Genomic DNA, 9,696 nt, shown 5'->3' on the forward strand with positions numbered 1-9,696 from the left:
AACATCTTATGTAAAACTTGCCATGTTACCCAATTCATAACTCAACTAATGAAGATTGAGTCATCTCTATACCATTGAATATATGCATGCTATACAATCTAGTTTAAAAAAAAAATCTACACAATGACCGCAGCTCCCAGTTCATCCTTTGTTTGGGTGTCTTTTGAATGAGGGAGCAAGACGAAAAGGGGAAGAGAAACATGGTGATCTTACCTTATACACAGTGCCGAAAGCTCCAGAGCCTAAAACTTTGACCTTTTTAAATTCTGTTTCCTTTAAAATTCTCAGATGAGCCTGGTTTGGTGCCTCCCCGCTGGGCGTCAGGGGTTCGACAAGCTGGTGCAGGGAGAAGAAGATGTTAGAAGGATATACAGACTAGGAGGACAGCAAGCAGCACGCTTCAGGGAAGCAAATAAATCCTTCCTTTAAAATAATGAACATTTTACTTCACGTGCAGTTTATGGGAGGACAGGTCCACTCTGACTTGCAGCAATAAATATCTAGAGCCGCTCCAAATTTTAGAGGTAAAATCAATCACGGAGTGGTGACTGCCATTTTGAAGGAGAATGAAGGAATACTACTGTTCAAATGAAGGCTTTGACTTCAAAGCCTTAAAACACATGGCATGAAGAACAATGTAATTTCCACAGATTCTAGAGAAGTGGTTTTTTTTTTGAACTTGTGAATAAATTATAAAAATGTTTTAAATAATGGGCAAGAATCACCTGCAACCTTTCAGGTCTGCTCTTGTTTAACTGGAAGAAATTCCCATGGCACCAGTGGCTCCCCCAGGCCACAGGATTTACAAGCAGGAATTGAAACTCTGAGAATGATTCTTTTCTCGGTAAAAAAGGATGTGGTGAATTGACTATTGATGTTCTCAATATTTGACCCAAGCCTTATCGCAAATGGCATGGCAGTAATGCCCTCCAAACAGGATATTCAACACTTTTTTTATGCGCAAGTCAGCTTTTTCCCTTAGTGCTTTTTCTTTTTCCTTTCCTTTAAAAATAACCGTATTTAGCTAGATACAATCTGATTTTAGTGGGCCAGCAACCTTTCTGTTGTGATGAAATATCCTAATTTTGAAGAGTCCAGTGGGTACAATATGAGCTGAGCACAAACTGAAATCTACTACCACAACTGTAGAATACAGGAGTATGTAAAATATTAAGTGCATTAAAAAGCAGGACAGCTTTTTTAAAAGAATTTTAGCAGCTGACTCTGCAAAGCCAGCAAGCACAGAAGGAAGCTGTAACTGGGCTTTTAGCAGAATGCTAAATAAAATTTGCTAATTATTTACCAGGATTGGACTAGAAAGAGAAGGTAGCTGATCATAAAACAGCAGCTTTAATCCAGGATAATGAATTTTGCTATTTTATGTGTGAGGTACCCAGAGGGTGATGCTGTAACACACACATGGGGAAAACAAAAAGCAGTGTAGAAACCTTGTTCATGCCCAACAGGGTGAACCATTCACTTTGATGGCTTTGTGGGTTTTTTGGGCTAAAAACAAACCAAAGACAAGACACAAACACTTCCTCAATTCCTTTCCCTCCTCTCCTTTCTCTCTCATTTTTTTTTTCCTCAGGATCAGACATATGCCTGATTAAGGGAGTAAAATTTTCAAAAGCGTCCAAGTTGCCACAGCAGCCTCAAGGCGTGTCTGGAGGAAGAAACGATTTGAGGCTGAGGGTCAACGCAGCAAGATGGTATGGATCAGCCAACACACTGCACCTCATCTTGAAGATGTAGTTTTTTCCGAGTAGACAATCTCAATGATTTTCACTAGGTATCTAAATACCAGACATCTAAATCCCCTAAAGCTTTTTAAAATTATATCCAGAGGGATCAGACTTGAGATGAAGTGAGAAGGTGTTAGGTGCACACTGCGCAGCAGGTGCTGTGTTTGCCAACCCAAGGGCTTGTTGAGTAACAAGGCAGATGCACGGTGCTTTAATTCTCTGGTACGAGGAGGCCGGCACCCATTGCCCCAAATAAAGCAGCCGGCGTTGCAGCCGTGCCGGTGGCACTCACCTCCCTCTCCTGCAGCAGCCGGCGCAGGGTCCGCTTCCTGACGATATGGCGCCGCCGCAAGTAAAGGCCGATGCCCAAGCCGACCACCACCAGGCACAGGAGACCTCCGACAACACCAGCTGCGATAGATGGGATTTTGGAGCTGAAAGAGAAAAAAATGCTTAGGTGTAAGATTTAAAAAAAACCCCACTGAGGTTGCATGAAGCTTTTAGGTTTTGATCAAACGCACACTCTGGACATCCACGTATCTGACATTTCAGATATCTTGGGCATCTGTATTTCTCAGTTCCTCATCCTGTAACCTGCTCAAAGTCTTCACTCTTGTCTCAAACTCACAACTGGAGCTGATCCTCGTAGCTTAAGTGAGGGGATTTCTCCTCCCTCTGACAAACACACCAAGCACATGAGCATCAAATCTGTGATGCCTATATATGCCAGCCATGGGCAGCCTGCATCAGAAACACGAAGCACCTGGAGAGGAGGGGATATCAAGAAGGCATAGGCAGTTGTGATAGCAGCAATGAAGCTGACATCTCACCATTACTGGGAGGGTCATGCTGTAAAGGTGACAGTGAACTTCAGGTCATCAGCACTTCTCAAATACAAATGTCTGAGGCCAGGTAATGTGTGAACCATCCACGTTGTATGTACAGATTGCTGCCTCTTTTTTAAAGCCTGGGTCATTTCACATTTAAGTTAAAAAGAAAAACCTGTTTTCCAAGGTTACTTTTTGGTCTGTACTTAGAGATCTATCAGAACTCATCTAAGTTACCCCAGGGATTACTATTAAATAGAATCACTTTTTAACAGTAATTCTAGGCTGAATTTGTCTTGCCATAGCATGACTTTGTGGCCAGAAACTAAATCCCTCTTAGTCAGAGAAGCCTGTTTGCTTGTTGCATGACCTTGAAGTCATGAAGCCAAACAGTGCAATGTAAGATCTAGTGTGGAGAATGAATGTCCACCTGTGCACAGAGATGTACAGGGCTAGAAAAGACCCCCGGGGTCTCTGAGATGAATCCTCTGTAATGCAGGTAACCATTTCAATCCTAAACATATCTCTCTCTGCCACTAGCCCTTAATCCTTTCTTCTTCCAGCTCCTCTTTTTGCTCTCCAGTAAAAGGTCCCAGGCCTCACCTTGACAAACAAGCTAAGCAGAATGAGGTTTTGGAATCTTGTGCCTGTAGGAGTATTTCTCAGTTCTTTAAATAATTTTTATAGGTCAGAGCCTGCTCTAATCTGTCACTTCCCTGTACAGAGCTGAGGACTTAACTTTAGTCCCAGCCTTGCAGTGTCCAGTGTGGAAATGTAAACATGCATGCATTCTTTCCAGCTCTGTCGTTAGTTGTAGCAGATGAAATACTCACCCATTTGGACAGCCTTCAAGACCTGGCCCTTTGCACCTGTAAAAACAAATGAACATTACAAACATATTAGCTCTGGCATACATACTTCTGTAATTCCAACTAAGAAGAGTGCTACTGATTGAAAAGTTTATGTTTCAGAGCCGTCCAAGTATTAACACAGGAATTTATAATACTCATACACTCTATTAAATATCAGTCAATGGCCTTGCTCCAAAATTTTTTATCTAGAGGCATAGTTATGCTGCATACTCAGTTTAAAGAGTATTTTTACTTTATTTTTACTTTACTAGAAACAACTTTCTATCATGTGGTAGAAGGGGGGAGGACATAGATATACAAAATTCAAATGGACCTGGATTCCCTGGCTCTGCGTGGACATCTGTGTTGTTAGCGCAGAAGCTCTCCCCTGCACAACGGCAGAAAGCCACATGGAAACATGTCACTGCAGACCCTCCTGCATAATCCTTGTTTCCTCACAAGTAAAAAAATTCCAACTTCCAGACTTTCTATTGCAATAGAAAACTTGGGTAGCAGATATACATTCCCATCAGAAAACAGGATTTGACAGCACTCGCTTTGGCTACAGTCTGTTGGTATGTGTCCATGATACTTTTCTTTCAGAATCTAAGGTCTTATGTTACTGGTAATGTAAAGAGGTATGACGCTTATCCAAAGAGCCAGAAACTCTACTAGCAAGTCATTCACCCTCCAGTTGAGTTTAAAATGCCTGAAATTAATTTTGGCAGCCCAAGGCAAAAAACAACACGGATGAAAACACAGTGACTGCATTCACTTGATGGTCTAACAGGTATGAGAGGCACCATGCGTTCCCTAAGTGCTGTTGGGCTATAAGATGTATGCTCTTCATGGGAACTGTGGTCGTTGTGGTGTCTGCCAAGGAAAGAGAGCATTACAGAGAGGGTTACATCACCTCTGAAAAACAGAGCACAGCAAGGAGAAAAGTCCAGTTTGTGGTATCCGCTCCCTGCGCTGACTTAAAGAAAATGGATCATTGCAAAACAACTCCAGAGGAGGTCAAGTAGGGGGTAAGGAGTGAGCCTGTGCTGGGAAAACTGCTCTGAATTCCCTCTCCCCAAGAGGAAAAACCAAAAAAATTTCAAAATGGCAGGTGGAGTTGCAGTTCTTATCTCATAACTTGATCTAGGTCTGGGGGAGGAAGAGGTGGAGCAACTACTCGTTTTATTGGGTTTTTGTTTGTTTGTTTGTTTTCATTACTCTGATCTTCCCTTGTGCACTTGCCTTGTTTCTGGGCCAACACAGTGCTCCAAAGACCCAGCATCTGGAAGGTCTTGTGAGTTCACTGGGCTCCCATGCAAGAATGTGCATCCCAGTGTCCTGGACATGCTGGAAGTGCTGTGCATACTGGTTCCCGGATCCCAGCCGCCCAGCTTTGTTAGTATTCCCTGTCTGCCTACAGCTTGGTTTGTTTGCTCAGTTGTGTAAGTAAGCAGAGAGAGGCTGCATGTGCAGAGCAGAACCACCAGCTTGCTTACAGTCACAGGAGACGTATCTGACTTTGCACCAGGCTTTACTCTTCAGGCGCTCAACAGAAAACAGATCTCAGACTCCAGACCTCATCCTACCACGCTCTACTACCCAGATCTGAATTTCTGTATGCTAATGCAACAAAGCCTGTGCAGCTTCTCCTGATAAAGATGTGAAAACAAAAGACCTCACATTATTTCAGCATGCGACTGTGGTCCCTCAAATTATGTCTTCCTAAAAATACCTATTTGCCATGCTACTTTATGATGGCAAGTCCTCCAATGAGCTTCCTAACAGCAAAAAAAAATTGGCTGAGGGGACAGTATCTATCCTCTGAGGAATGACCAACCAGTTATTTTCCTACACCAGAAAGTAGAAGCAGGAGAGGTGTAGATTTTCGTCTGTCCCCTTCTTTTTTAAAATTATTTCCCACACAAATCCATCAATATGAAGTCCAGTGGGATAAAGTAAAAAGGTGTTTGGGAAGAAAATGACAGATCAGCTTGTGCTTTTCAAATCCCACATGAATTTTTTTAATTTCACAAGTCAAAGGAGAAACAAAGTCTATGACAAATATCCATCCAGGACTAAATATAACAATCTTTCGTAATGTGAAATTTTATGATGACACCCAACATAGGTAACCCAGGTTTTATGGAATCCAAACAATCACTTTTTCCATTCCTGAATAGTTTTTCTTCTGCTTACAGAAACCAAAATGAGAAATGTGACCTTCTGTTATGAACTGTCACAAGATCTTATGCATATATCAGATGGAAACTAGCAGCAGTTGTAGTCTCTGAAATATTTCTCTACTTATTGGAAAATCCGTGCTGTGTACAAGTCCCTGAAAACTATTGCATCCTGAACTGAGCATTTCATCTGTCTACGTAAATATTGCTCATCCCAGTGCGGACACATTTATTTCTCAAATCCATCAAGATTTTAACAACTTTCCCCTCGACCCATAGCTCCTAATTTGATATAATACGGCCAGGTTGCTATGATTTATGACTTTTCAGAGGGAACTCACACTATAACACCTTAAGTTACTTCACAGTCATAAAAGAAATGGAAAACCATTGGGCTTTTTAAAGCCTCACAAGAACTTTCCTCTGCCCTTTCTTTCTCATTAACCTTCAGAGTGTGACAAAGGTGTCACATTTGTGCTGTGCTGCCGCAACCTTCCCTCTTGGACCCCCTGACTGCTTTCTCACCCCTGTCTAAAATCCCCTGGTATTTCACATGAAGACTGGGGAGACATATAGTGTTGGTAGCGCCTGCGGAGGCAGGACACGTCAGCCAGTGCTATTAATTACAGTGGTGGCTTCTCTCCCTCTTGCTCTTCAACCCCGGTGGCTGTGGCTGAATTTAATTCCCGTACTCTGGGAGAGTGGCAAGGGAAAACCAAATCCTTTAACGCCGAGCAGATTAATGAAGCTGGTGTGTGTCATTAGTTGCTGGAGGTATAAATGGGGTAATTCCAGGGCTTTTGGGATGTCATTCTCTTTATTGGAGTGTATTTTGTCAGCTGTAGTAAAAGCAAAAGTAAGCTTTTTGTACAAAATCCCCAAGCAGGGAAAATGGGAGAGAAAGGGTCTTTTGGGCTGAGCAGGAGAAAGCTACCTCCCTTCTGTTTTCTAATGAAGGCTGAACAAATGACTCAGCAAAGAAAATTAGTCTAGATGGGATTCTTCACAGCAATACAAATGAAGCGATGCACTACCAGCAAGCACACCTAAAGTGAAAACCCAAAATTCGTGACAAAGCTCAGTTGGGAAGAGAAGTCTTCTTTACTTGCAGCTTCTTCAAATAAGGAAAACAGAGCCAGGTCCTAGAAACCCTTACTTGCATGACTACTGAAGTCAGCGCACTTAATCATGCTGATAAGATTTTGTGGGCTCTAGCTGTGAAATTGGACAGGGACAGAAACAAAGTTGTTGTTTCTTGTCATGCAGAAATTGCTGAGACTGTGGTTTCTAAGGATGCAAAAACTTTGCAAGACATATGTTTTTCCACCCACTGCTGTACAGATCCCACTCCCGCAGTACGACAAGGGAAAGGCGTGAAGAGAAATGGCATTACTGATTGCCTTCATGGGACAATGCTGCGCCAGACTGCACGTTCCCATGTTACGCCTCTGACACTGGCTCTCTACCCGGCAATGCCATTGGCCACGGATGTCCCATCTGTAAAGCAAAAATACTAACACTATCTTCTTGTAGCTCTTTTGAGTTCTTCAAGGATACAGCCTATTTCTTCTGCCACATTTGGGCAGCAACTCGAAAAGGGCCATTGAGCAAACAGCCCAGTTCTTTCACGTAAGAGATGAAATTGATACTACTTTTTATGTTCTGCTGTAATAATACAGTGCCAAATACACCAAGCCATATGTTGGGTACCCCTAATTTTAAAAAACATGCCCTTAGCCTACCCCATCACCTGCCAGACTGCTGTGGTACACCCATCCAGTGCTAAAGCCAGGCAGGAATTGACTTTTCTGATGAAATCTGCTCTGGGGACTTGTATGTGCACAAAGAGACACCACGTGGCTTGTCATTATGTCGATGTCTGGCAGATTACATTCTCCAAGTTTGCATTCAAGTCTACTGTTTGATCTCGCTATCGAGGCCGCACAGCGGAAAGCCTTGTTCAGATGTGGTTACCCATTACGCTGCTCCCAGTGATCACCTGCATTTCCATGTGGCCAGTTAGAAGAAAGATATTGGGTCACCGTGGCCAGTTTGTATCAGTAAGGACTATTGAGGTCATTAATAAAGAGCAAAGTTATTAAGGTCCCTTTTCAACGGAGATCATTTGTTCTCAGGAGTGTGATGGGAAGCCCTGATAAGCCTTGCCTGCGACTGTAACAAAACATGGGGCATTGCTGCAAATCATGGCAAACCTACATGGCTGTTATGGCTACCATCTGAAAACCAGAGCACTGAATTCACTAGGAGCACTAGGAAGTGCCGTCACTTATGGTTTTAACCCTTCATCTTCTTTTCTCCATGAAGGTGGGGGTCTGGGCATCCTTCTCTTGAATGACCTGGCAGTTGAATTAGCCAAATGTGCAATGGGATGATGGCTGGTCTGCATGTAGTTGGAGGACAGTGTTGCAACTTCTCTCTTGCAACGCATATTACAGGCATATTACAGAAGAATTTTGGACTGGACAGACCTGCAGGGTACAGGGCAGGGACCTTTGAAGGAAAAGACACCAAATGTGGGCTGTTTTTTTGCTCTGAAAGCATCACAGTCCAACAACCAAGTCTAAAACGCTAAAAGCTTACTGCACATCTCATGTGCTTTGCAGGTTGGAAACCAGGAGGCAGCTGTAGCCCTGTTACTTCTTGTCATGTAAGTTAAGTACAGTTGAATTCACAGCTCATCACAGGTGGTGGTTTAAGCCTGCCCCCAAATGAGGACAAAAACAGTTCACGCAGATTTGGTCTATTGTGAAGCTCATTAATAAAGCCACGCTCAGGAGGCAAGCAAGGCTTTAAACTCGGACCAGGTGCTAGCATATGGAAAGAAGGAAAGAAAGAAAATCACTGTGGTACCCCACTGGGGTTTGTTTCCCTCCTAAAAAATCAAAGGTACAGAGAAAAACGGGGCCTGGGAGCCCAGCATCCACCAGATGTCACTGATGTTCCTCCCAAAAAACAGAGGACCCAGCACCAAGCCAGGTGGTAAAAAAATCAAGGTACATCACTGGTGGGTGAGTTCTGTAAAATTCCAGGAAGTTTCCTATTTAAATCAACAAACAAACCTGTTTCAAACCCCCTAAAACATTTCCTTTTTTCTTCCCTTCTGTGTAAAGATGAAGTGGCACTGAACTTTCCCTATTTACAAAGCCCGCTGTGCTCTGATGACATTACCTGTGTACTCCTGACCTCTCTCGCTCCATGCTATTTCTTCTCCGTGGTTTGAAACGGGACTGTCAGGAAGAGAAAGAGCTCGAGACGAGCTGTTCCCCTATTTCTTTTTCCCCCTGCCTCCATGCAGCCTGAGTACATTACTCACCCCCGGGTACAGTTTGGATGGCAGAGCTGGCAAACAGCATTCCCGTCGGCATATTTCCAGACCAGGGTGTCATTCTCGCCCAGAACACCCGCTGGGCAGGATTTCACGCAGTGGGGGCCGTCTATAAAATGGGCACACTTCATGCAATTGTCAGGGCCCTGCAAAGAGAAACAGCTTGTTTATGGTGTCCTTACGTCAGCTTATTCAGAAGGAAATTCGGAAGATACATCTAAATGCTTTCCATTGCTGGAAGTTTTCAGCATCATCTGGTTTTATTACCTTGCTACCTAATATTCTTGCAAGTATTTGCTCTTGTAGGATGGACCACACAAAAGGTAGTACCTGATGTTTAAAGTTAATATCTTCTTGAGTTTCAGTGTTGCTGCTTTATTTCCCCTGCCTTCTGCCTGTTTGGAAAGTTTGCATTGTTCATTTAAAATGGGGAATAATTTAATGATGCCTTGATAAGGCATAAGCTGAAAAGCAGAGGGCCCGGCTGTTGCCTCATGCAATCTACCAGCACACGATTTAAAATGATGGAGCTGGAGCTGCTGTCAGCTCCCTGAAGGACTGGCCTCAAATCACTATTTTCCTGGTTTCTCGGTGCAGATTCTTTGCTCTGTCAGGGAGAAGCAGGGGATTAGGAAGTAACCCAAGGAGTCCATGTGTTTTTTTTACTTTGAAAAGCACTTAGTTTGTGTTTAAAGGCATTGCCTTTGGCAGAACTGCTTTTATTCAGGCTATAACAGCGCCAGGAAT

At 43.2% G+C, this 9,696-nt stretch overlaps 1 protein-coding gene across 1 annotated transcript in view; it reads right to left on the reverse strand.

Annotated features, from left to right (window-relative positions):
* EGFR (epidermal growth factor receptor) overlaps window positions 1-9,696 on the reverse strand; it is a 45,910-nt gene that overhangs the window by 17,048 nt on the left and 19,166 nt on the right. Inside the window, exons 14-17 of the mRNA XM_010281403.1 lie at window positions 8,938-9,095; window positions 3,406-3,441; window positions 2,038-2,179; window positions 214-336 (exon numbers count right to left, since the gene is read on the reverse strand). Coding sequence (XP_010279705.1) covers window positions 214-336; window positions 2,038-2,179; window positions 3,406-3,441; window positions 8,938-9,095 — 459 coding nt within the window. The remainder of the gene's footprint in view (window positions 1-213; window positions 337-2,037; window positions 2,180-3,405; window positions 3,442-8,937; window positions 9,096-9,696) is intronic.

Source organism: Phaethon lepturus, unplaced genomic scaffold (assembly GCF_000687285.1).
Source record: "Phaethon lepturus isolate BGI_N335 unplaced genomic scaffold, ASM68728v1 scaffold5502, whole genome shotgun sequence".
Lineage (NCBI taxonomy): Eukaryota > Metazoa > Chordata > Aves > Phaethontiformes > Phaethontidae > Phaethon > Phaethon lepturus.